The sequence below is a fragment of the Platichthys flesus genome, chromosome 21 (genome assembly GCF_949316205.1).
Source record: "Platichthys flesus chromosome 21, fPlaFle2.1, whole genome shotgun sequence".
Classification (NCBI taxonomy): domain Eukaryota; kingdom Metazoa; phylum Chordata; class Actinopteri; order Pleuronectiformes; family Pleuronectidae; genus Platichthys; species Platichthys flesus.
The window spans coordinates 5,118,869-5,144,814 of NC_084965.1; the positions used below are offsets into that span (position 1 = coordinate 5,118,869).

General features: G+C 41.6%; 1 protein-coding gene across 1 annotated transcript; it reads right to left on the reverse strand.

The window, feature by feature from the left end:
• Positions 1–1,663: 1,663 nt before the first annotated feature.
• Positions 1,664–20,613, reverse strand: LOC133933043 (POU domain, class 6, transcription factor 2-like). The gene is made up of 4 exons (XM_062379997.1): positions 20,440–20,613; positions 6,825–6,922; positions 2,563–2,782; positions 1,664–1,668 (listed from the first exon to the last, which is right to left on the reverse strand). Exons 1-4 carry the CDS (start codon positions 20,609–20,611, stop codon positions 1,664–1,666), a joined length of 495 nt encoding a protein of 164 aa, XP_062235981.1. The 5' UTR covers positions 20,612–20,613.
• Between the last annotated feature and the right edge of the window lie 5,333 nt (positions 20,614–25,946).

The following is a 25,946-nucleotide window of genomic DNA, read 5'->3' on the forward strand; positions in this document are numbered from 1 at the left end:
AAATCATATGTGATTTTTTTATTCATATGAGCTGTCACACAAATAGACCTCTGGCATGACCCAACCTAGTTTTGCCTCTGTGAAGTCAGCTAGAATTGTGTGCACTCTGTCACAAAAGATAACTTTCTCCCTTGTTTAGTTTCATTGGGAATTTGTTTTTACTGCTTGTTTGCGGGCATAAATCATTCTGACAAATAGCCAGTTACACTGGTGCCTGTGTTTACTGAGTCTGCCACAAGATGCTGCTCAGTTTTATTTAAGCAACCGCCCCAACTGTATAGCACAGCCCCATTACAGTGATAGTTATTCATCACAGTCTGAGAGAGCTGCTTTCTTCAAACTCACAACAGTGCAGCCGGTTCCCTTCTCTCAAATGCATGTTTACAGAACTCAGAACATGTGATCAAATATGCTGTTATCATTTCATTCTCCTAACGTAACTAACTAATATACAAAATCTAGCAAAGGCTAAAAGTCGAAGGAATATGTGACGACCAGCATGAAAAGTACACAGTTCCTCCCTGCACCATCCATTCCCCAAGACAAACAGCCTTATTAGTTGGTCGTTAGCCGCCTCATTACATTTAAATACAGCCATCGCCTGGGCTCCTCCTGGAGTCTCATTACTGAGCCGCACAATTGTCTTGTGTCTGATCTGACGCTAATAAGCTAGCAGCGTGAGTGCTGTAAAGCACACTTGTTCCTGAGGTCGTGAAATGAGCCGACTGCTCCCCGGCGACAGCGCGGCACTGGATTATATGTGTGATTAATCAGGCCAGGGGACCCGCAGGAGCTGGGAGGGGTGGTGAGGGGGGACGCGGGGGCGGAGGCCAGAGTTGCAGTTGTCTGACAGAGGTGCTGTGCCAGCAGGCCTCATTCAGAGGAGCTGTGATGAACTCAGACAGAGGGGAGTGGAGGAGCGCTGTGTGGCCAGAGGGGCCCGGACACAGTCAAGACATTTAGCTTCACTCGTGACTTGTGTCACTTTCTCTCCATGGAGGTCCCTTCAATGCATCCCCTTCAGATAAGAGGACGTGCGAACAGGCAGTCTGTCAGTCCACACTCTTAAAAAAAGATCTGCCACAGAGGCATTTCTCCAGTTTTTTTTTGCACCATCTCTCATGGATGGGGATTTTTATCAGGACATTGGATTCCGGTCTGTCTGTTGGTTTTGTTTGGCACTGGACAATAAGAATGACTGAGAGGTGTTTGTTTTGGCATTCTGACACCCTGACAATGTGTTTGTCAATCAGTTCATCAGATCACTGAAGCCTCTGGGTTGTCCCTCATGCACCAGGAGGAAGATCTGTTGAAGTGTGAGTGAGACGGGCCTGCTGGGCCCATTATCATCCACCACTGACGGATACATTGAAGGGCTCGCTAGATAGATGCCGGTTTATTAAAAGCTCTGCCCACAGCGATGGCTGCTGTTATTTATGCATGTTTGTGTCCATTAGGCTTCTACCTCCACATTTCATCACTTAGGGCATCTGTCTATCCATTTCCGCACATGAAGGGAGCCTTCCCTGCACTTTGTGCTGCACTGTCATTATTGTAATCTCTATCCTCAAAACACACTGCTTTACATGTAGCCTGGCATCTTTTTACATTAGTGTGGAGCTCTCATCCAAGATTTATGACTGACTGTTTCCCCATCCGTCCCTCAATCTAATGGTATAAAAGAGACAATGTTTTAAACATTAAAATGAAAACCATTTACAACTATGATCAAAAGAGAACACTTGGGCATTAAAGTTTAAAAGGCAGGGATAAGCACAGCCATGTGAATGGACAGATGAGGTGGAAAAGAGATAAAAAAGTAAAGTACAGTGCACTCTTAAGCACAGAAAAGAGGCATAAAGTGCTTTTGCGGTGCACTGCAAAACATTGACCTGTAATTAATATGGTTGTTCCTCTGGGCAAGTTGAGGATAGCAGCTTTTTGGGATACAAACCCCTGAAGGATTCTGACCTGCAGAGAAGCTTTGTAAATCATTTTTACTACAGAGAAAACAAAAATCTGTTCCATGTCACACAGTGGAGGTAGAACTCTCAATATTTGTTATATTTATTGATAATAGTGCTGGTTCAATGTATTATCATGTTAAAACATCAGTTTTACATGAATTTAATGAATCTGTTATCTTCCATTTTCTCCCTGTGATATTTCAACGCTACATATCAATTTGATACTTGAGTCTGTGCACTCACATGTAGCGTACCAAGTAAACTCACTTGTGTAGTGTGTGTGAATTCGAACGTTTGTGACCAAATCAAACATGTCAGTCATGCAATAACCGGAAAAGGTTGCAACATGTGACTGTGATTTTCAAAATATCTGCTGCTGTGCTAACTTGACTTAAGAATGAATGTTTTACTTTCATGTGTGTGTCATGCAACTGTTAGCATCGGCTTGACGTCAACATGAAGAGGTTGCTCCCCTTGCTCCCTCCACTGTTTTGAGTACATCAAATATAGTGCCTGTGTGTATGCAAAGTGACCCACAATACTTATTTTAGCGTTTGTTTCTGTTGCTGGATGTCTTCTGTGCCCTCATGCTTACCTTGCAGGTTCTGGAGCGGGAGCGTCATGATGCCCCCTGCAGCAGCAGCAGCCACCAGGCTCTGGATGTTGGCGGTGGGCAGGGATAGGACCAGGCCCTGCTGCCCGCCCAGGTGTCCACCTGCGTTGAAGGGGATGAGGATGGGCTGATTCATGCCCTGCGCTGCCCCAGACATCACGCCCCCTACTGCGTTCGCCAGCTGCTGTGCCACCAGGAGAGACTATGGGACAAACACACAGCAGAGACACATCTTTAGTATCCCAGGAGTTTTTCTTTTTTGAATACACTATCATCAAATATCAGCAGACATGTTATTTTACACCAGTCGAGCAAACAAGTCAACAGCTTGAATATATGTCTGATAAGTGTTTGAATGTGGTTTGCAGCTGAATTCCGTGCTGTGTCACAGTCTGAGAGTGAAAACACACTGACGGAGATCAAATCCAATCTTTGTGAAAGAGGGGAGAACTTTACTTTCACAGACATGCAGAGCGATTCATGTTTCATCTCGCTGAACATTTCTCGCAGAAATGTGCCTGAAATACACAGTAGCATTAAAAAAGTGCCAGTACTTTACTCGTTTGATGAGGGATAAAACACATCACTCTCATCTCTTCATGTACCCATTCGTTCATATTAGTTATAGTGGAATCGGTGCAGTCACACCCATGGAGGAAAAGATATGTTATCAGAAGTATCGCTCTGAGATATTTTTCACAGTAGATCTCTTCAAATGCAATTTCTAAGGACGTGAGTTTGAAAGTACACAAACACATATTTCATTGAGAGCTTTGAGTCAGGATTGTGTTTGTACCACGGCTGAAATCTCCTTGAATACACAAGGAGCGACATCTTAAATTTCATTTATTCACATGAAACCTTTCTCAAATTATGTCTGCATTGGAGCATGTCAAAGGGAATTTACACAGGTGCTACACGAGAGAAGATGCTGCGAAATCTGACAAAATTACTCTTTAAATGTTGAATTGAATTGTTTGGAATAAAACCAATAAAAGTACATAGTCAGTGTTTGTTGTGTCCACAGTAAAGCAGCCTTTAGACGGTGCAAGGCAAGTGCTGTTTTGACTCCTCCACAGTGACTTAAGTTCACAAGCCTTTAACTCCAATTGTCAGCTATCTGCTTCTGTTTTGCATGGTGTGTCTGCAGTTCTGCACAGGGTGCAGAGCAGGCTGACTGGTGCGAAGAGCCCACCATATTCCCAAGCCTGGTGCTCCTAGGTGACAGGCGTGTCACTGTGATAACCCTGCATGGTGCAGAACGCCTGCACCCACTCCGACACACATGCGATCACAGTTTAAGAGGTACGAGGTCACATGGGTTTAGAGCCACGAAGCACGGAGAGATCTCAGGGAGAAAGATCTGCACTGAAAGACGACTGAATACCTGTTTGTGCTTCTCAGCTGTTAAAGGAATAAAGGAAGCACAGAGAGTTGACTGTTGGTGGCAGGAGCAATCACACACATTGTATAGAATTCGTCACTCTCAACATTTGCTTTGATACACGACAACAGTGCATAGCCAATGACAATATCTGAAGCTTCTGAGAGCATTCAAAAGGACATTTGGCATTAATTTTTAAATAAATGAATTAATAATTTTGGGGCTCAAAGAATCCTCAAAGGACAATAACAAAAGCGACGCGTTTGTTGGCTACAAGTGTCATATGTTTAATCTTGTGTTTTAAACTAAATTTGATCTTGAATCGAAACAGCGAATAATCAAAGACACTCTTTATACATTTCATCTCTGAGCCAAACAAAATGAGATTGCCAAGCTTGACAGCAAAAAGACTGTCTCACATAGAAGGGAATAACATTAAGAATACAATTCCACAATTATCAGATGTAGCCCTGATTTATTTATCATTACAGGCAGCTTTGGAGAAGCAGGCAGCTGCTGCCAAGAGAAAGCCCTTTGGACATTTTTTTTTAAAAGCACGCCCAAGCTCTTGGTCTTTAGGCTTTTTGTTGTGCCAGTTTTAGAGTGATTATAATCTCTATCTGAGGAGAAAACACTGTACAAGCAGATATCAAAATCAGAGATTAGAATAAATTTAGCGTGAACATAATTAACTCAACTCTGCAGCCACACAACCAGCGTTCACTCCAAGAATCGCCAACATCACTCATCTAGATTTTACAAGCTGTTCCCCTTCTGCCTTTTCGCCTGATGCGCTCACTCCTCCTCTCCATAGGTGCTGTTGGAAAGCTGCTGTACAGTGCTTGGCAGGCCTGACAGCTGAGTGTTGAGAAGTGGTCTCCTAGGGGCCACACAGACACAAAACACTGGGTGTGTGTTGGGCTCTGGATGGGAAACGGCCCCATTCAGGACTGGATGTGGTACCCAGCCTCTCTGCCCATCAGGGGAGAATAGGATATTCTATCTGCTTGGCAGCTCTGGCACTGAGAAATTGCCCATAATCACCCAGATAGCAGACTTTTGTCATCCTAACTGCAAGTGGGAAACAGAAGGAAGGTGGATTCATGTTGGGTAAACTACCATTGGATAATGGTTGTTCGAACAATATCCGGCTCTGGAGCGAGAATCTATCAAAACATATTGATCCGGGAACAAGAGAATAGGGTATGGCATGCGGAGCGCCTTTGTTTCTGAAAAGTGTTAGCTTCACAGAGACTGTACTGACAGCATTAATATATTAGATGGTGACTGTTGAGAGCCGCCTGCTGAGGCTCAGACTCTGACTGTTGCCTGCGCACGATGCCTTCCCCTCTGTTTTTATTTCTTTTCTGTTACCAAAACAGTGGCTTTGACAAGCCAGGGTGTATGTAATCAGAGAAGTGCTTTTAATTAAGCTCATTCTTTATCTCCACTTGCAGCAGATTGACTCTTTCACAGGGGATTTCTCACGCTGCAAACCGACCCAATAGAAGTGAAGAGCTTCCCTCTCATGTTTCCTCTTTCATTTATCCAGATGAGGATTGACTGTCGTTGAGTAACACTATGTGCAGGGAGAATGGCCTTATTAAAGAGGATGGAGGGAACCTGACACTGTGTGTGTGTGTACGTGCATGTGTGTGTGTGCGTGTGTGTGAGTGAGTGTGTGTTGAGAGCTGACATTGAGCAGCACTAATGAGATAGATGTTCATTAACCATCGGCGAGCCACCAGGCCAATAAATCCAATCAGATAGGACAATGCCTGAATGAGCTATTAACAGAGCTGCAGGCTCGGGCTCTTTGCTCCTCTGCTTGTTATGACAAGGCCTGCATTGTCGTCTCATTAGAGCCACAACTCAATTACATCTGAAGATGATGTGTGATGTTGAATGAATTTCACTTTTTAGCTGCAAAGGATTGTGGCTGTAGCCTTTAGTGAAGGTGAAACATGTTATGTGTCACTCACTGTGGTTCAATATACAGAAGTAATTTGATTTGAAGCAGAGTGACACAGGGAGTGTATTATTTAAATTCATGCAAAACACCAAAATCTCTCTTTCAGACTAAACGTACCACGATTAAGAGATCTGAGTTGGCCATCAATCTTTTGAATTACTCTGACTGCACATGAGCTTTTTTTGAGTATCAAGTGCAGCAATGATCGTCATGTGAGAAAAAGAGTTGTATGACTCGTGACGACATTCATTTCCATCGTCAGGGGTAAGAAATCAATTAAAAAAGGTTGAGACACGATTTCACTGGCTTAAGTTCTCTGTTTCTACAACAGATTTACGTCAGTTAGGTTCCAGAGAGAAAGAGAGAGAGATTATAATTTTAACCTTAAAGAACAAAACCCAGAACCAGTTGCCTAACACATATTCCATCTCTCCTTCCTTAATGGTAATTTCGTAAAGAAAAATAAAAAATCAATTGGTGCAGTCTCACTTTTTTAGAGCTAATACCTGAATTAGGGATTTGTTTAGTCGAATAATGGTGATAATAAATATCATTTCATGTTATTGAAGTGTAATTGTTTGCAGGGCTTTTTTATTTGACAGTACATTCCTGATGCTTCTTCTTAAAAAAGCCTTTAGAATGATACATCATCGTATTATGCCAATTATCTTTTCAGCCAATATTCTCCCTACATTTTCAATGGTTGGTAACTCAACTTTTACGGGAGTACTTGAGTAAATACTTGAGTAAAAGTATCACTATTCGTGCAAACGTTGATTACTGGATGAGCTGAGCAATTGTCAACTGTGTATTCTTCTTAATATAACATTAGCATTTGTCATAAAGTATAGTGTGTAAAGTTCGGGTTCAGCTCATCTACTCCCTCACCTGTGGACCCATTGGGTATCCTAGATGAGACTGGCCCAGCTGACTCTGCTCTGATGGACTGCTGCTGGCATCGGAGTGGACCGAGCCTTCACGAGCTCCTGAGAGAGCGACAGAGAGTCACGAAGAAAAGCAGAAAGAGAAGGAGAAGAAAAACATTAGACCTTATATCAACACAGCCAGCATAAGTAAATAAACACACAACACCATCCGTGCTGTGATATTACAATAAAGTGCTGTACGCGGTTGAGAGGGGCAGTTGGGAAAGGAGGGGAATTTGTATTTAAGTGTTTTATCAATAACCGCTGCAGAACTGAACAAATTACCAACCAGTGGAGAGGCTCATTGATGGGAGATGATGCATACTGGCGTGTCCCCGATGGCTTAGATTACTGCTGAGAGACAGAGCTCCACCACAATCGCTGGGGCCATATTATTCAGCCATTTACATCACTGAGTATCACTCATCTAAACCCACTCCTACCCCCCCTCTTTTCTGAGCCCGCAGCTACGAGACACAATTAGACCTGTTTGCTATGAGGGCAGAGTGGAGCAAAGCAGACAGGGACATGATAATAAGCCTGCTGATGGCTGCAGGGAAAATAAAGGACACCAACGCTTGGATATCATCGAACCAAATCTCTCTGCAGTGCACCGAGTCCGGGCTGCTCTAAAAGGTCTGAGAGCCTGTTTTGACCCTCACCCTTTGACCCTGATGATATCGGGAACGCATGGTGTCTCAATGTTGACACAAAGACTTGTGCAGTGCAAAGACTAGTCAATCTTGTAACAAGAATAGTCAAATAAGGAAGTTAGTCGAGGGTGTCTTTTGTCCAAATCTATCACATCTATCCATCTAAAAAAGCTGAAGTTGATTTTCATGGCTTAAATTTTGATTGGAATTATTTACCCTGTTCTCTAAATAACAAATTGACACAAAGCTAATTGCATCTATTTCTACTTCACATAAAAGAGTATCACTGTTGCATGTTTCAAAATATGTCTAATGGATCTGACCCAAACTCATTTGCAGTTTGTGTTCCTGTGAATCAAATTTCGTGGCTTTGATCACTCTTGCAACCTTGACGCCTGTCTGCTAGTTAGCATGGCTAGCACGTGTTTCTGGTTTAACTGCACTGTGATGAAAAGATGACTCACGTGCACAAACATGCACCCGCAGCCGGACTGGCTACAAGCGCAAATGACATGCAATGCACCTCCATGAACCAATCAGATCAGTGGGTGGATAGCTTGTTTTTCAAAGCCATTGGAATTATATCTGGACAAACAACATCCACACAGTCGTATTGAGGTGAACTGGATCAGTGCGTTTGTTTTTATTTTTATTTATTTAGTCACAAATATATTAACAGATTTGAAACAAAGTTTCAGAAGCTTTAGAAGTTTAATTATTTTCATTAATATTAAAATGTTGCTGAATCACAGATTTATCATAGAACTGAGGAACTGCAGAAAATGTGGTGAATCAAGCTGTTTCCTTCAAAAACACTTCTTCAGTGCTTCTATTTCTTCTTTAGGCTTTAAACGCCTGTTTCAACTAGAAATGACTCAAAGTAAATTGTTGGTCACTCAGCCAATTTACAGACAATACACAGTAAAATCTACTTATTTCAAAAACATCACTGTGATCATTTTACAAAAAGGTGAGGTGCCAGAGCTCTAATGGAATGAGCACAAGGCTGCTTTTTATGTGTGATACAAAACTCTCACAAAAAGCTAAATAAACATCTTTCAAAGTACTGTATCCTTCATGAAACAGCTTTTACCTTGAATAAAGAGGATTTTGAAGAGGCGGTAAAGCCAACCACATGGAAATGTGTTTAAAGGCCACACAACCTCAATAAACGCACAATGTTGGCAATAGATTTAAAAGATGTAATCACTTTTCAACTAGGAGATACATTTTCTTAAATGGAATATCACAGCTTTTAAATTAGGAGTAGAAACGTTATTCACAGATGAATAGTTTTTTTTTTCCTTCCTCTGTGTTAAACATACAAGGCAGGCAGTGGTTTTCTAGCCCTTTTATAAAAGCTTCATACAAAACACACTATTGAGTAGCGCTCGCCAGCAAGATCTCATTGCCTGTCAACTATATTTATGCATTACATTTTAAACTCGCCTCCGCCAAGTAAAATCATTTCATCTTTACATAAAATCCAAATAATTGGTGAATGGCATGACCTAACAAATTAACCTCAAGCATTTGATGGTTGATGTGAAAGCCCAAGGGGGAGCCTGCTTTTCTAGCTGGTTTCTACCTCTGGCTGGCTGGCCCTGCTTCTCGATGAAGGTCCACATCCTCTCGCTTATCAGCCGCGCAATGCAATGAATATTTTGACAAGCCAGTCTCTTTTCACCAATTATTTCACCCATTATGGATCACGCAGTGCACAGCCCCACCCTGTGCACTCAGTTTGTGGGATTAAGATCAAGCTGAACATACAGGGAAGACACAGCGGCTGAGTCGATATATAAAGCTACAGATAAAGTACAAAAGCATTATAATCTACTGAATAATTTCACATTTATTTATGAGGCCACATATTATTTTACCGGATTTCATTAGAGGCATTGTCTCTAATCAGATAATTCTCACTTTAATCTTGATCAAATTATTATCTCTCCTCCAGATTTTCAGTTGTAGCATCCAAAAACTTTTCAACCATCTCAAATGAATGCAGCTGCAGCACTCAGATAATATTAATAAAGGCAGAAGTGCTACTGGGCGACTTTTATGACAGTGGATTATCCAATTATCATCATGACAAAGCCAATTAGCTAATTTAAGATTCTGAACTTCAGTGGAAGACTCCACAGCTTCAAACAGTGTGGCTCATGACTATAGTTAAGATATTGGTCGTGAATAATGTATTTTATCTGATCAACACTGTGGGGAGACTTACTGAATAACGATTCCATGATGCTTTTTATTGCAGCATTTCACAATAACTTAGAAAGCTTCATCCCCCTTGCAAATATCTGTAACGTTAACACGTTTATCGCAGGGGGAAAAATCAATAATAAATAAATACACATGCACATCTTCACCCAAAGGATTTGTGTAATTTCTTTAACTAAATTAAATGGCTGACAGGGGAAATGCCCAGGGAGTGAATCTTCAATTCTTTTTTTATTACTTGAGTCTTTGTACATGTTTTGCTTTCCCTTTCTCTGAAAATCTTCCTATCTAATGTGAATGACTCTTAAGTGGATATAAAGATGAATATTAGCACTGTACACGGGGGGGGGGGGGGGTAAATAAAATCTCGATTGGACCTTTAGTAAGAAGAAACCCCTTGGATGCCGTGATTATACGCAGGTCACACGATGAATAAAATGGAATGAATGGACGCATTGATGTGAGGAGAGATGAAAGCAGGGGCCAAATGGATGAAAGAACAGGCGACGCACATTCAACATAGCTTTACATTTATCAAGGACGTTCAGGCTTTATCTCATTTTTTTGAATTTCTGAGGAATTGAATTGCTTTTCTAACAACACCAGTGTCCTGAAATCCCATGTCCACTCGGAATAACAAAACCACTCTTTAGCCTTAAAATGCACTCACATTTAGTACGTTATCCACGGCCCTGACTTAAAGAAAGATGATCAGTTTAATTAAATGAATCACGTCTCGAGTCCAACTCCTGCTGACGGCGACATGAATACTGACAGTGGAAATAATTGTCAATGTAAGTGAAGTAATCATATGTATCACAGGGCACAGGGTGCAATTCAAAGTGACTTATGTCACGGAAATATTGCCAATATCCACCACTATATAAATTCTCTTTCATTGATCAACAAAGTGGCCACTGGAGAGCGACTTTCAATGCCACACAAGGCTGAGAGGGCCGCTCTGCGATTTGTGTGGGTGTGTGTGTGTGTGTTTATCGAGGCGGGGGGGGGGGCAAAGAGCTATATTTATTTGACTTCATTCGGTCTTTCTTAATGCAGGGTGCCCCAAGGACTGCACCACAAAACAATTAGCCTGGATTTCATAAAGCAATCAGCATGCCACCTTGTCTAATGCAACCGCTTCTTACATTGACAGTCTGAACAAAATGGGTGTTATTGAAAGCTTTGTGTTCGTGTTAGCTTTTGCCTCAATGCATATATGAATCAATTTTTGCCCATAAAAGAAGCTTTAACACTTAAGCTATTTTAGTGGAAATGCATTATGTAAGTTGTCAGATGTGCGAGAGAGGCCTGGCAACGATTCAGCCGTTTCAGAATGAACAGCCAACCCCCCCCCCTTTTCATAATGGTCCTTTTGAAAATGTCTGGCTGAGTGCATGTGTTTGCTATTGAGATGTTGTCAATCATTTTGCCGTTGGAATGTAATCCATTGTAAAATAATTTCATGTTTAACTAACGTGAGGAGTATGAGTTCATTATATTCTTATTCTTCATTCTGAGTGGATTTATCATGGTTGTGGTAATTGCAGTGCAAAACCATGCTAAACAATATTATTTTCATCACAGTTTCTGCGTTGTGTTGTGTAGCTGATAAAGAGTGTTGATGCTGGACGGGGTTGTGTACGCTGTGGAGCAAAACAGAATAGACCCAGATAAACAAAATTCCACATCATACAGACGCTTTGATTCCATCAATACACAACCAACTGCCCCAGATTGTTTGACCATTGATTTTGTTGATACCACTTGTAAAGTTTATGTGGCATTGCAGAAAGAGCTGCGAGAGGCAAACCCGTGGTGCGACAGATGATCTAACTTTCATTTCTCCATCTAAAGAAGCCTGGAATAAAGTCCACAGAGTGTGCAGCCTATCATATACAGTGTGGGGTTTATAGTGATTTACTTAACTCCTTGTAGAATGCAAGGGAGTCAAAATCACCAGTGATTTAGCTCAGTGTTTCATTACTCCCACCAAAGCCCTCAACAATAACACAGGGCATAATCTGCTGCCAATAACTCCAGGTGCTCTTAGTTAGATGGCTCCCTCTGGACCCACAGGGAAGTAATACTCTGTTTAGAGGCAGGGGTGGAGAAGCTGCTAGGAATAGGTCAATAGTGTTTGTGGGGATAGAAAATCACCAGAGACCGAATTTTGAGTGGCCGCCTGTAACACTATTAGCTACATTATGGCCACTGCTGCTGCTCGGAGAGCTGTCATTTCCTTAATTAAGAGCTCAGCACTGGGGCAAGAGGGAGAAGAGGGCACCATCATCTCTCCGGGCCTCCGGCATTAAGCCTGATTCCTCATTGCTCGGGGGTGTAGACCTCAGAGGGAAGGGATGGGGAAAAGATCTCTGTCATTCATTATTCTGGCACAAAGTGGAATTGTAGAGTTAAGGAATTACAGAGAAGGTGGTGCCATGGAGTGTGGCGAAGAGAAAGGATTTTACACCTCAGCAGTTCTTTCTCAGACTGTTTCTGAGGTGATTGCTAAGAGGGGCAGAGGAAGAGAAGGACAGAAGAAGGACAAGCAGAGAGGAGATGGATGCCACGCAGTAATAGATGTCTCCACAGAAAGGCTTTAAATGTAAACAACATAAAATAGCACGCCGCACAAGTAAGTCCCAACAGGTTCTGGTGAATGGGTGGATGAATAATCTGCATGCAAAAAAAATGCTTAAAGCAGTAAAGGGCCCTGTGCTCCAACACTTATGCTCTCACTCGTGGCCACAGGTCTTCACCAAAAGGCTCTCTGACATGAGAGTGCTCCGCTCCAGCTCTTACCTGTCGCTCCCTTGATGCTGGAGTGGAGATGGAAGCGGCAGAAGCACAAGAGGGACCAGAGGGAGGTAAATTGGTGAGAAGAGGCAATGCTCATTTCAAAGGTCAAGAAGGAGAGATGGTGTGATGGAGAGAGGACGGTGGAGAAGTGAAGAGGAGGAGGAGGGAGGGAAAGGAGGAGAGAAAAGGGCTTTGTGTTGCATCCTCACGGGGGACTTGGGTCACTTGGCACACGAGCACATCTGTTACGGAGCATCCTCCTCATTCCCAAAGCAATGTCAACCTGATTAGCTCAGGGTGGAAAGAGGTAAATAATAATCCAAATTATTCTTCATCCTTTTATGGCCATCGGAGAAGGGGGACGCTGGGATGAAGACTACTTTTAGAGTGTTGTAAGCCTTTTAGGAGGAGCTTGGTTCACTATTGTTCCTGCTCTTAAATGATATTTGCTGTAAATAGGATTCTGCTGTCTGCACCCTGCAACCCTGAGCTGAAGAAGGGCCTTTCCCTCCCTCTAGCACACCTCTCTACTTTGCCTCTATATAAACATAAAGCTGTTAAAATAGAAGAATATATAAATATGAATACTTTTTTTCAGCTTTAAATAAGATTAAGTAAAAAATATTGTGACTTTGGGCTGTTACTGTTAAAGAGGACATTTGAAACCGGTACTTTGGGAAATAATTATATATATATAGTTCAACAATGAAAGTATTAATTGAATCATCTGCAGATGAGTAGAAACATTTACATTTTTGAATGACTTGCAAAGACAGAGGGACAATTTCTTTTCTAATAGAAAATTACCAGACAACATTTTGAAACCATTTATTCAGCAATAAAGCTAAAGCTAAAGCTAAATTTCTAGTTTAAAACTGTTCAACAATTTTGGTAAATTAAAAAAAATGTCAGTTTAGGCTCCAGGAAGTTGTGACGGGCGTGTTTCACTATTTCTGCATCTTCAAACTAAAACAGCATCCTTTTTAAATATCTGTCCATCTTACTTTGCATCTGGTCAACTGCAGGACATTTAGAAGGAGCCAGTGGGGTGTGAGGGCAGCACAGAACACAGTGTGTATGTTCCGGTATATGTGTGAGTGTGTATGCGTGGGGGGCTAGACACCCACATGTCATGCCTGACACATCAGCCTGGGCCCCCCAGGCTATCCGGCACTAATGCTGTCTATGTCCCACTTTCTACCCCTTGCCCCTCGAAAACCTCTGCGTCCCCCCCTCCTCCTCACCCGCTCCTTCTGTCATGGAGGTATAATAACAATGGATCACAGCAGCGCCGCAGCACAGGCTCAATCACTATAGGATAACATCAGGTGATACGGGCTGTGCAAGAGTGTATCTCACCCCCACTGAACCCGAGCTAAACGGACTTTACCTAGAAATGAGCTTATCTGGAGAAACTCCTGTAGTAGTTACTGTATGCCACTGTAGCGCTGATATTTACAGAACTGAGTGGGTACAGGCAGAAACAAGCAAATAATCATGTAGCTAAAAGACACACCACCCTGTCCTCCCCCTCTCCTCCCCTCCCAGCACATTATTCTGGTGGAGCAGACAAATAGTGGAAGGAGGGACGTCAGGAAATAGTATTGCTTTGAAGCCCATAACTCTGTTCTGGAGAAAAGAAGCATCACAGTGTTATTCCACATCCTCAGATATAAAGGGAAAAAAACATAATAACTTCTCGATAGCCTGGATCTCCACTGCCCTATACTAGCAGCCCCCCTTTCGCCCGCCCACACCCCTGCCTCATCCACCATACACCCACTTCTCCTGCCTCAATCTTTGGTTTCAAAGGAAGCGAATCAGCCAGAAGGACAGAAGGTTATGCATTAGTACTGGTCATTGCTCAAAGAGCGAGTGTTATAAATAATAAAGGCTTGTGAAGGACACAAGGGCTGTGGGATGCATCTCTGGTTCACGCCACACAAGTCAAAGACAAGAATGTAATTTCTATTCCGAAAATGTGACCCCAGCAGCTTCAATTACATCTCAACAACACCAACCGTGTCTGTGCCAGGAGATGTGATGCCTCTTTGTTAGCTCTACATGAAAGGCTTATTGATATTGGTTATGGAGAGGACACTACACAACATGCGCATTTTTTTCTGAAAATGATTTCCCAACTTAAAGAAAGTGTATAACTTAAGTAAATGCATAGCGAAATTCAATTTATTTTCTCCACAGCTGTCTACCTACGCAACTTGTAATGTGCTTTGCTTTGGAATACGTCCTAGCCAAGACATCTTTTTAACTCTACATATAAAAACAACCGAGGGGAATGACATTGTCAGCTGCATAGAAGTTGAACTTGTTGCTCAAAGTCATTTCTGCATTACAAAGCTTGTGTGAAACCTGACAACCTTAAGCTGCTGGTGAAAATATGAAGTGTGCCTCATGTTCCCTCCCTGTCCTTCATGCCAAGTGGTGATTCTGTTTGTGTTGCTGTCGCAACCAGGGCCGCAGTGGGCACATTAGCCAGCGTATTACACCTGCTTTACAGGCATGCATTAAGCCGGTTTTCAAGTTTTTTCAGCCAGCAGAAATCCCCATAATGAGATCCACCTCCTGCGGACAGACCTGTTTCCCCTCACTCTCCTTTATCCCCTACCTTTTTACTCAGCAAGGCCAATTCAGCCCTGGGTTTGCGCAACTTTATTACTTAACCTCAGCGCACAACATTACGAGGCTCTTTGCATCAGCAAGCAGCCGGTCCCACCATGTATCCAGCTCACTAAGCTGATTACACAAAAATAATAAGAACTCGTGCCTCCAGCCATATGTGTGCGTTTCTCATTGTGTGTCCTGTGCATAAGTGTGTCGTGGAAATAAGTGCAAAGAGAATTCTGCACGAAACGCATCAGCTTTGTGCCCTCCCCACATTATATATTAATAATATTGAGTACACATTAAGTAGTTAATATATGATAAATTAAGGCTAAGCAATAGTTGTAATTCTCACTATTTAATTTTCATGAATAGCATCCAACCAGGTCAATCAAAGTCAAACTGGATTATGTAAATATTAATGTAAACTAAGCTGCTGTTTAACAGGTTGAGCCTTTTACTGGTGAACATAGTGGACACCCGATTCGTGGCTCCCGGCGATTCCAAATGTTTATTAAGCACCATTCATGCACACACCCACATTTTAAAAACATCGGTACCAGCTAAAAAAATACCTGAATTTCCCTTTAACTTTGAAGCCTAAAAAAGAGGGGAAAATACGTTTTCGTGGGTTCTCCAGTCATTCCTGAAACCACTGTTGAATAGTAGTTTTCATTTTTGAGCTATATCTTTTACTCAAGTGCTCTGCATTGTGAAAAATCATTGAGTGACCACTTATAAGACAAATACTAAACATAAGGATGTTGATGATACAACTGTCTTGTAAAAATTTTCAAACATTTAAGTACATGTAGTGCAACTTTTCTAAAGATTCAAGTCTAAGTACTCGTCATGGTAAACACTGTCCTATGTCGGTGAAATGTTGACTTTAATTCATTTAACTAATCCAATGGAAGATCTCATTCTAAGTGAAGCCTAATAAGCCTGTAAAAAATCTGAAAGTGAGCAACACATGCGCATTCAGGTTGGACTTCTAGTTGTGAATGACCACCGATACCAGGAATCAATTAAAGATTCATTTTGGTCTTTTGGGGAGGGGGGGGGGTCTCTAGGTGACCTTTCTGAAAATGTTCCACCATTTTGGCAGGATCCGTATAAGTGCAGACCATTTCATGTAGACAGTAAGTGTAAGAAATGAGTGCTCCTGTCGTTCCAGCCGGGCTCTCTTTGACAGCATGATGATAGAAGCGTCACATCCTTGGAAGAGTAAATGCAAACTGACAAGAGATGAGCCTTTGGTTGCTGAATATAATACGGAATTGTGCTCTGAGTGTCTTATTATCTTGTCTGTTGATGTCTGAAAGGGGGAGATTTGCTTGAGAAGAGAAGACAGAAACTGTACGCTTCCAACACCATCTCGTCCCTTGGAAAAAAAAATTGCTTGCCCTACTAACCACAGCTTTCCCACCTAATGTCCACTTCTACTGGGAATAAATACAAGGCGGCAGGATGTTTGTGGTGCCTTGTAGCCCCTGTTAGGTGAAGTGGAAGACTATTTGCACAGGCAAGCTTTTAGGAGGAGAACGACCCTTTCACCACAGCAGTAAGCATGTGATGGGTGTAGAAGGTGGACAGTTTACTGTAGACAAACATGACCGCTACTGTCATTGTCTCCCGACTTTCTTCTCGTACGTGCACCAACTCGTAGACGGTGTTCAGGCACTGAAGCTCAAATTATACTTCAGTCCTGCAAAAAAAGTTGCTGTGGGTTCATTCAATATGAAAACACAGACGGTATATATACGACACATCTAATGGTACCATTTATTGTCAGACATAGGTTTCAACTGCCAGATAATACACTAGGGTAGATTTATCACACCTGTTGTCAAAGAATCCCCCCCCCCCCCCGAATAAAGACACCATACAGCTGTATAACGTCTATAACTCCTCAGCTAGAGGTTGTCGTAAGTAGAAGGCTTTCCAGCAGCTGTGTTATGAACACACTGTATTCATGCATCTTGTGTGTCAATACACAACCACATGCACTCGTTTATTATGACATAGTTATACTCGAATTCTACAGGAGCAAATTAAGTCAGAACATGATTTGCATTCCTTTTAACTGTGACTCTGTGATAAGCACGTCTGTCAATCATGACATTGGAGCATTCCGTCCGAGAGATTTTGCGAAAGGTGACACGGACGGAATCTGAGGAATCAAATGCAAACCTTCAGGTCTTGCTTTTCACTCCAGTGCATGCACAGTGGAACAATCTTAATATTGTGGCTTCTGCTTTGTACAGAACCACATGAAGAAAGCCACTGAATAATCAAAGGTCTAGTTTAAAGGCTCAGTTCAGGGTCATTCATGTTCATAAAACCAATCGCAAAACTAACAATCTTTCTTGCTACAACTAGTTTGATTGCAAAACACAAATATAAGCAAAATTAACTGAAATAATCTAAATATCTAATCATTGCTTAATTGTTTGTTTTCTAAACGATTAAGCTATTGAAGGGGTTAAATACCCTCATATGCATTAGTTCTTATTGTTTTCAAAATGTCATCTTTTCAGGAAACTGTAGCTTTTACTTTCAGGCCACATCTTTTACACTCAATTGGTTTTGGATGGGATTCATACACCTGACTCAACGGGTGATATAATCCATCAACACCACTAAGAGAAGCGTAAAAATCGCCTAAACTTTTACTCAAACTTCAATCAAATATAAAACTAAATAGACCTGCCACGATCGCCCTAAACTAGGTGTCACCATCACCATAACTTATGGCTATTCTGTCAGAATTTCAGGTAAAAGTACCAAAAGATGCTAAGAGCCTCTTCTTCAAACAACCTTCTCCCACTCACTCGTCCTCCCTATCTCTCCCAGCAGAAGACACGACCGAGCCATGTCTCCTCATGGGTCCCTGCCTCTCTCTCTTCTGACAGGTCATTTGGCAACGGTTCCCCAAACCAAACCTACCGCTGTGGGCTGTGCCACCAGGCAAAGCGAAACCATCCCCTTAAGAATTCACAACTTTCACTGGAGCAGCTCTGTCCAGTCACATACAGAATGACAAGAGCCATCAGCAGGTGGAAAATGGGCAGAAAAAACACTTTACCTTATGGTGACACAAATATGTTTTATAAATTATAAATTACTTGCTTATTAATCATCATCAAAAGGTGTAAAATGTCTTCAAATATAAATAGTCAAAGCGTATATAAGTGAACGTGCACAGGAGAAAAAGAAGCAAGATGCAATCAATAGAGAAGCAGGGGAGTCGTCAGAGACTGATCAGAGAGGAAGAAAGAGGGAGAGTTTTGATGCTTATTAAACCAAATTGCAATGCTTTTGAGACAGATCCTGCAGTAGCTAGTCCTTGTTTAGAGGCCTCTAGCTTCAGGTTATTCTTTAAATAAGGATTTAACAGACAGCTGAACTCTCGCTGATTAGGTTTGAGAGTAATGTTTGGCTGTCCCTCCTCCAAATTCTTTTTTTTATTTTGTTCGCAAATGCTTGGCAAGCTGAGTCCTTTGGCACTCTTTTCTTTCATTGGCACTATTATACTATACTCCCTGCCACTTCCCAGGAAATGCACACATATATACACGCACACACACACAAACACACTGAGAGGGTCAGAGAGAAATTCATACATGCTGATATTCCATCAGCATCTCTTATTCAAATAATTTTTAAAAATATAAATATGCACTGTTAGCAGTAGAAATCCATAGCCAGCAATAAATCAATTACATGCCAAAATCTCTCACACACAGATGTACTGAAGCATGCATGTACACACGCACAATGTTTAAATTTCTGAAATGGAAAAACAGACACAAGAGGTAACAATAGTTTGTAAAATTATTCAAAACCAACATCTAAAGCCCTGGAAGAAGGATTTATTTCACTTCGCAATTTGCATCCATATAAAAATAATATAATAATAAATAAAATTGACAAAAAGTTAAAATTATGAAAATATGTAAAGTGCATAATTTATTTATACAGTCCTGGACAGTCCTCTTACAATCCTTCACCTGAAATTAACAAAATTAAGATAATTTGCTGAGGGAATGAAAGATGGGAGCATGTAATTTCCTTAAAATAAAATTCATATATTACATTTAAAATCTTCCATCTTTCTATAATAACTGATCCCTAAAATCTGCTGTTACTGGATATTACAATTTAATAATACAACCACACATATATTTGGTTTGTAATTATTTCTTAATTAAATTATTTTAAAGTCTCAAGCTGGGACTACAGGAGATTTGGGGCTATATTAGCTTTCTCATTACAGTGAATAATTTGAAAATGTGCTAAATGGTAATTTATATCATTATGCTCATCGATTCATAAGGAGGCACAGAGATTCAATTAGTCCATGACTGAAGCAGCTCATGATAAGAAGAGTAAACACACTCCTTGATAGACACAACCAAAATAGAGTGTGAACACTCAGTTAATGAGATAAAGTGCAAAAATAATGAGGCATGCTGATGTAGAAATTGGCTAATTTTGAAGATCATTTGAGAGGCAAGAAACCAAAAGATTCAAAATAATTGAATGAAGTGAATATTTAAAAACAGAAAACTCGACATTAATCTAGAAACAATAACATTACATGTGATGTGCCGATGCTACATTAACCTGCTGTCAAGTTGAGGTTTTAATTTCACAGAAAATTAAGTTGTTATTCATCTTAATAGCGTACTTTCAATTTTATCAATGTTTAAATAGCAGATATAACAAATGTATCCATTTCTATTTTAGTGCATATTTCCCCAAAAATCTGCAGGGTGATGGTGGTGGGTTTGAGATAAATTATCCTGACACGTACAATTGTATCTTTACAGGTCAGTTAAACTTTTTTTAGGTTTTATCTTAAGGAAAGTCATAGTAAGACAAACCAACTTAATGCACTGATACTTATTAAAAGTGGTATTTAAATCAGTGTAATATGTATGTACAGAATTTCATTAAAGAAGATTTCTGCAGTTTGGTTATTTCTTGTAAAGTCAACACACTTTTATCTGACAGAGACAGTCCTCTAGATGATGCACAAAACATCTTAAGATACAAAAACGACTTATAATACAATTTCTTCACTAACTGCAAGAGCCCGACACTAACTTGCTCACTGAACTTAAACTTAGTTTGTTGTCAGATGCTGCTAACACCTGTCCCAGCACTGGAAGCCTTCAGCTTTCACCTCACATTGCCTGAGCCAGACCTCATCTAGCAGCTTTTGCAAAGGAGCAGGGGACGGACGGAAGGTGGAAGCTGACTTACCGTAAAGCTTGTTGGGAGTGCCCTCTCTGTCCGTGGCCTCGGAGGGCAGGAGCAGGGGCTCGTCGTTCAGCTCGCTGTCTGGGGTGGCCGCTTTGTCATCCGCCCGGAGTTCTGCCGCGCTCATGTTGCTGCGCAGGGAGAGCAGCGGCTTGCTCAGCTGCCCTGTAATCATCGGATCCTGGAGGGAGCTGGGAGCCCAGGTGGGAAACAAGGGAGGAGGTAAAAAAAAGAGAAAACACCGCTGGTTAGATCTGATTCGGCGTCTCACCCTCACCGGCTCCTTCTCTGTGTCTCCACTCACTCTCTCTCTCTCTCTCTCCCTCTCTACACCCAGCTTCTCCTCTCTATCGCTCACTCATCACTCTCCCTCTCTCTCCTGCTCCCTCCCTCTCCTGCTCTCTCTTTTATCTGAGGCTGGTGCTACCCCGCTGATACTGCCGGCTGCTGCCTGGTGAAGAACTGTTACAGATCGCGTGGCTTCACCATTATACCCTGTAGTCCTAAAACGGTGATACATCCATCTCCAAGGGCTCATTACTACCTGACATGTGCCTCATCTCCAGCAAACACTAAGCTGACAGCGGTCTACAAAGAGGTCCTGGGCTGCGTGTCGATTAAACAAACCAAATCTATCTAATTCTACATCTAAAGAGGGAGATATGAGCAAAGAATATACACCAGCGATTATATCAATTTTCACATAGCTGGGGACACAAAGTGTGATTAACGGTGACATCTTGCATCAACGCGTGATGCAACGTGAACTTAAGGCCTGATTTAAACAAGAGATGAAGTCATTGATGTTCCCAAATTTGTCTCCCAATTATTTTCATTTTTTCCACACTTAGAAACAAGAATAAAACAGCAACTACATAACGTGATTAGAGAATCGTCTGTCTGAGCATCTTGGAAGAAAATAAATTCAGAAAAGTTCTGAAAATGTGTACATTTAAAATACAAAAAATGACACTATTGGTTTAAATTGAATTGTTGTATCTCTAAGAAGAGCTACAACTTGAACACAATGAATAAAATACAGTAAATAAGCTCTTTTTTTTTAAACACTAAACGGAAAGTTTCTCAAAAGCCACAAGAAAATCTGCTCTTACCTAAAGAAAGCTCCTGAAGAAAAGAGAAGAAAAAAATAGTTTTCAGAAAGTCCAAATGTTGAAGTCAGCCAAACAGCAGCTAAAACATACCACCACAGTGCAGAGACCTGCTAGTACATCATGCTTTATACTGAACCAGAAGCAGCCTCCTCACCCTGCATGTATCTGAATGGCCACCACAGGTTCAAGCCTGAGGTTGCTTCCTAGGACAAGTACAGGAAATGTCACCTCCTCCCTCCCGCTCTCTCTCTCCGTCTCACACACGTTCAATCTCTCTTTCCCTCCCTCTGTCTCTTCCCCCTTGTGTCTTGTGACTGGAGAGCTCCTCAGACAGTGTTCACCCCACCTCGGGCTCTGAGACACAGACACACAGCAGCAGCAGGGACCATGGCCCTCTTCCTTATTTATGAATCAAGTCCAACCTAAATATGTCTCGACAAAGGACGGGTGACCAGCACATATGGGCCCAGAGAGGAAAAAAGGGGGTGTCTTACCCCTGCAACCATCAATACCCCACATTTACACAAACCCACACACACACGATTCTATCAGGGTGGTCGATGAGTTCCTGCCCAGAGGGGCCTTTTTAATGTGCTCATCACAGGAATCAGCCTTCTTGATATGACACATGATAATCTATGAAAATGTTAATCAATAGAAATAGTTTAAGCTGTCGTTAAAAACGGGAGCCGGCTGGTCAATACTCATATCCCCGGTAACAATGTCACTAGTCATCAGGGCTTCATTTGTGGAGCACTTAAATGTGGGACACTGCGCATCAATGCACCTCTCTGCCCGCCGAGGTAAACACATTTTCCCCTCTGTCTGAGCCTGGCCACACTCTGCATGCATTTGGGTCCACCCCCACCGCCTGCCTCCTCTCCTTTGAGTTGCTTGATAGGTCCACTGGAGGGCAAAATTAATACCTAATTGAATCTTGCAGTCATCAAAATAATCAATAGTGTTTTATTATTTATTCTTCACAGTCTGTTGACTGTTTGAAAGCTCAGAGGGACAGCGGAGAGCACAGGCAACCCTGAAATTCCTCCCGTTTCACAATGTAATTTTCACTGGGGCATGAGAGTTTGCAAGACCTATAAAAAATGAGAGTGGTGGTTTTTTGTTTGGAGGTGGGGGGAGAAAAATAAAGGAAAAATGGGAATCTTTGCTCCAGCAGCTACAATGAAAAATAGAATAAACAAGCTCCTGACACTTCAGAGGAGGGCATCGTCCTTTCTGTCCATCCCTCCATCTTTTTTTGCTTTCCCCTTTTCTCCTTATTTCATCATATCAGGAGTGTGGCGGTACCTCTCTAATGCTGGCATTTCTCTTCCTGACAGACTCCAAACAAGTGCTGGGAATGAGATCAGAGCTCTAATCTTCCCCTGGCCTCTGAGGCTCGAGGATAAGGGGGCAACAGATCTCTCACCATCTCATGCAGCTGTTAATTACTTCATTTCAAAACAGCTGGCTCTGCCCATTTGCAATCACGCCACCAAATTGGGTGTGTTTATTAATTTAAACTCATGCAGTAATATAATTACACCTAATGGGATAACTGTAATGTTATTGTAAAAATCGGCAATAAAAAGGGGGTATTTTAAGAATTACCATAAGATATTGGATTACTGGATCCAAGCAGTGGCTGTTAAACGGATTATCTTCACTTTTTAAAGTCGGCCTCGGACCCCTGATTATAGCGCTAATGTGAGTTGGGGAATATGACGGGTGTGTGGGGGGCAGACATGAGGGAAGAAGATTTGTCTTGTTCATTCTCTGTTCACTCAGTCTGGCCATAGCTCCAGAGAACAGGTTGCAGAAACAAGAAAAAGCACTTGATCTCACCCCCCATCCACCCTCCGTTCACCAAACACCACCGGTGGCAGGAGGAGAATCAGTGGTTAGCAGAGAGTCCCGAGTGTCATCAGATATCCATGCTAATAGCTAGTGGTCTTACCAAAGCCGTCCCACTGCGACGGTGAGGGGTTTCAAGCCTGTAACCGGCACGCTCCACTCCAACACTCAAGACTCTTCTACAAAGAAAAATATGATCAGTACTCATCATAATTGTTGGAATAGTTTTACATTATTCACAATAATCTCTGATATTTAAAGTAGAATTCAACATGGATAGCAGAGAATTTACTATGCTGTAGCTTTGCCCCAAATCCAGACAATATACTAAGATGTTTGGAAGTCTGTGTACTACTGAAGTACACTTGAAAGCTAATTGTAAAAAAAATACACTTTTGAAAATACAATTTAAAACCTATCTCTATAAACAGAGGCTGCATGTGAATAACACGTTTGAGCAGGCATCTGTTGGCCGCATGCATGTGAACAAATCATGTGGAGAGGTGGGTAACATTGACCAATGTGCAATGCAATCTGCATTCATGTGTAGATATCTGTAGAAATTAGAAATAAAATCTGCACCTATACACCTACTAAAAGTCTGGCAGCTTGTGGTTTGTGTGGAGAAAGGTTCGACTCAGACTGTAAACAGTGTACTGAGAATGGAAGATAGAGTCTTGGTCCGGATATCCGCTGTCTACACCGAGGCTTATACGTCTTAAGACAATAGCCGATGGGCTACTGATCATTAGTCCTGGATGTTCCCTGCCCTGTGCCAATTGCATGCTGCGACCTCCACAGCACACCTGTACCCCTAAACCACAATAAGACAGATTCAGAGTTATTATAGTCCTGACTATCTTATAAACATCAGACTACACTCTTAAGACTTAATGTCATTAATGTCATGTATTACTGGCAAAACATGTTTGCTTCTGCTATCATGACTTCATGAGCTTACAAATATTCCAAGTATTCCAAAGTATTTCTAGACATAAATCATCTGTCTTATGCAATAAACCTACTTGTTTTCAATCCATTATCAGTGATCTAAGTGACCTGGAGCCTCAAACTCATATAAATGAAGTCATTAGCAGATGTTTTTCTGCTGGTACCTCATGGGTTAGTAATCCTTGTAATGCAATTGTAATGACCTGAGTTATGCAAGGACGGCACACCTGACAAATGGAACAGTCTGATATCAGATGAAAATTTGTTTCCATTGCTAGAGTGAGAAGAAATAAAATATCCCAAGACCATTGTGGGTAACGTAGTACAGTAGATGATGATTTGTCTCCCCCTTAGGGTTATTAACCAAACTGTTCCTCCATCAAATCATTTTAGGATTTCTATGTATTTCAGTGACTATTTCTCTAATGCAACATTAAGTGTGAAATGTGTGCTCCTATTAAATATATTCTGCAAATACAATAACACAAACTTATTCCATTTTACAGATGAATTTTAGTGAGTTTGTATAATTTGATACGTAAAAATCATCAGAAAACATAACTCTTCTGCATACCCTCTGTAGGAGTAGCAGGCCAGTGATATAAATACTTGAAGTGATTTTCTTTCACCGTTCTCATTAATATGATCAACAGTTATCCCTCTCTACTCCACTGAAGCCAAAATGCTCCCCAATGGACGGTCGGTGGGTCAGTGAAGGCTGGGTGCTATCAAAGCAGTGTATTAAAAGGAGCTCTTTGAAGCTTGTAAACCACGGTGCCCAGCAGGTCCACAACAGATAGACGCCTCTGATTGGTCAGGTGTGTGTGTGTGTGTGTGTTTTCTGCTAGATCGATCCACAGAGCTGACATTCTGGAGCATCAAAGCTTTCAGTGCACTAATCTGACTCCTCCTATGAGGGCAAGTTGTTTTTATTATTTTCCTATGAAATGCACATAACGCAGAAGGTCTCCTGCATGCTTATGATAGGAGAGTGAGCGAACTGTGCGTTTTAAGGGTTCGAAAGGGAATGAAAACGTATTAACATCGAGCTCACACAATGTATTTATCAACAGATAAATAATGCACAACTATAGAGAGGAACGGGGAGAGCAATGGAGAATCACGGTGCCATTCATTGGGCATACCATTGGCAGAAGAGTGACACCACAGAGATTCACACATCACTGCTCCTCAAAGTCAGTTTCCCCTCACGCCGTCTCTGGAGACCTGCGCCACATACACATTCATGAAAGGTGTGAAAATCTGATTTCCCAAAAAGGATCCGTAATTCTCAGTGAGGGTGGAAGCCACAATCAATAAATCATTGCTAAGTAGATTGTAAAGAAAAAAAAAATTATTCCCCCTTGGTATCAGTGCATTAGGATTCTCCTGAGGATGGATGAGGCAAGATGGGGGTGTGAGACAATCTCAATAAAGAAGAGCCAAATCTTACCTATGGCATTCATCTGGACGCTGGCAAGCAGCTGTCAGCAGAGCGAGGACGGACAGGGAGGGTTCACCAGTATCACAGGGATTCATTGGCCTCCATGTTTGGGAATGTCTGGAAATAGAAAAATAAACCAAAAGGATTTT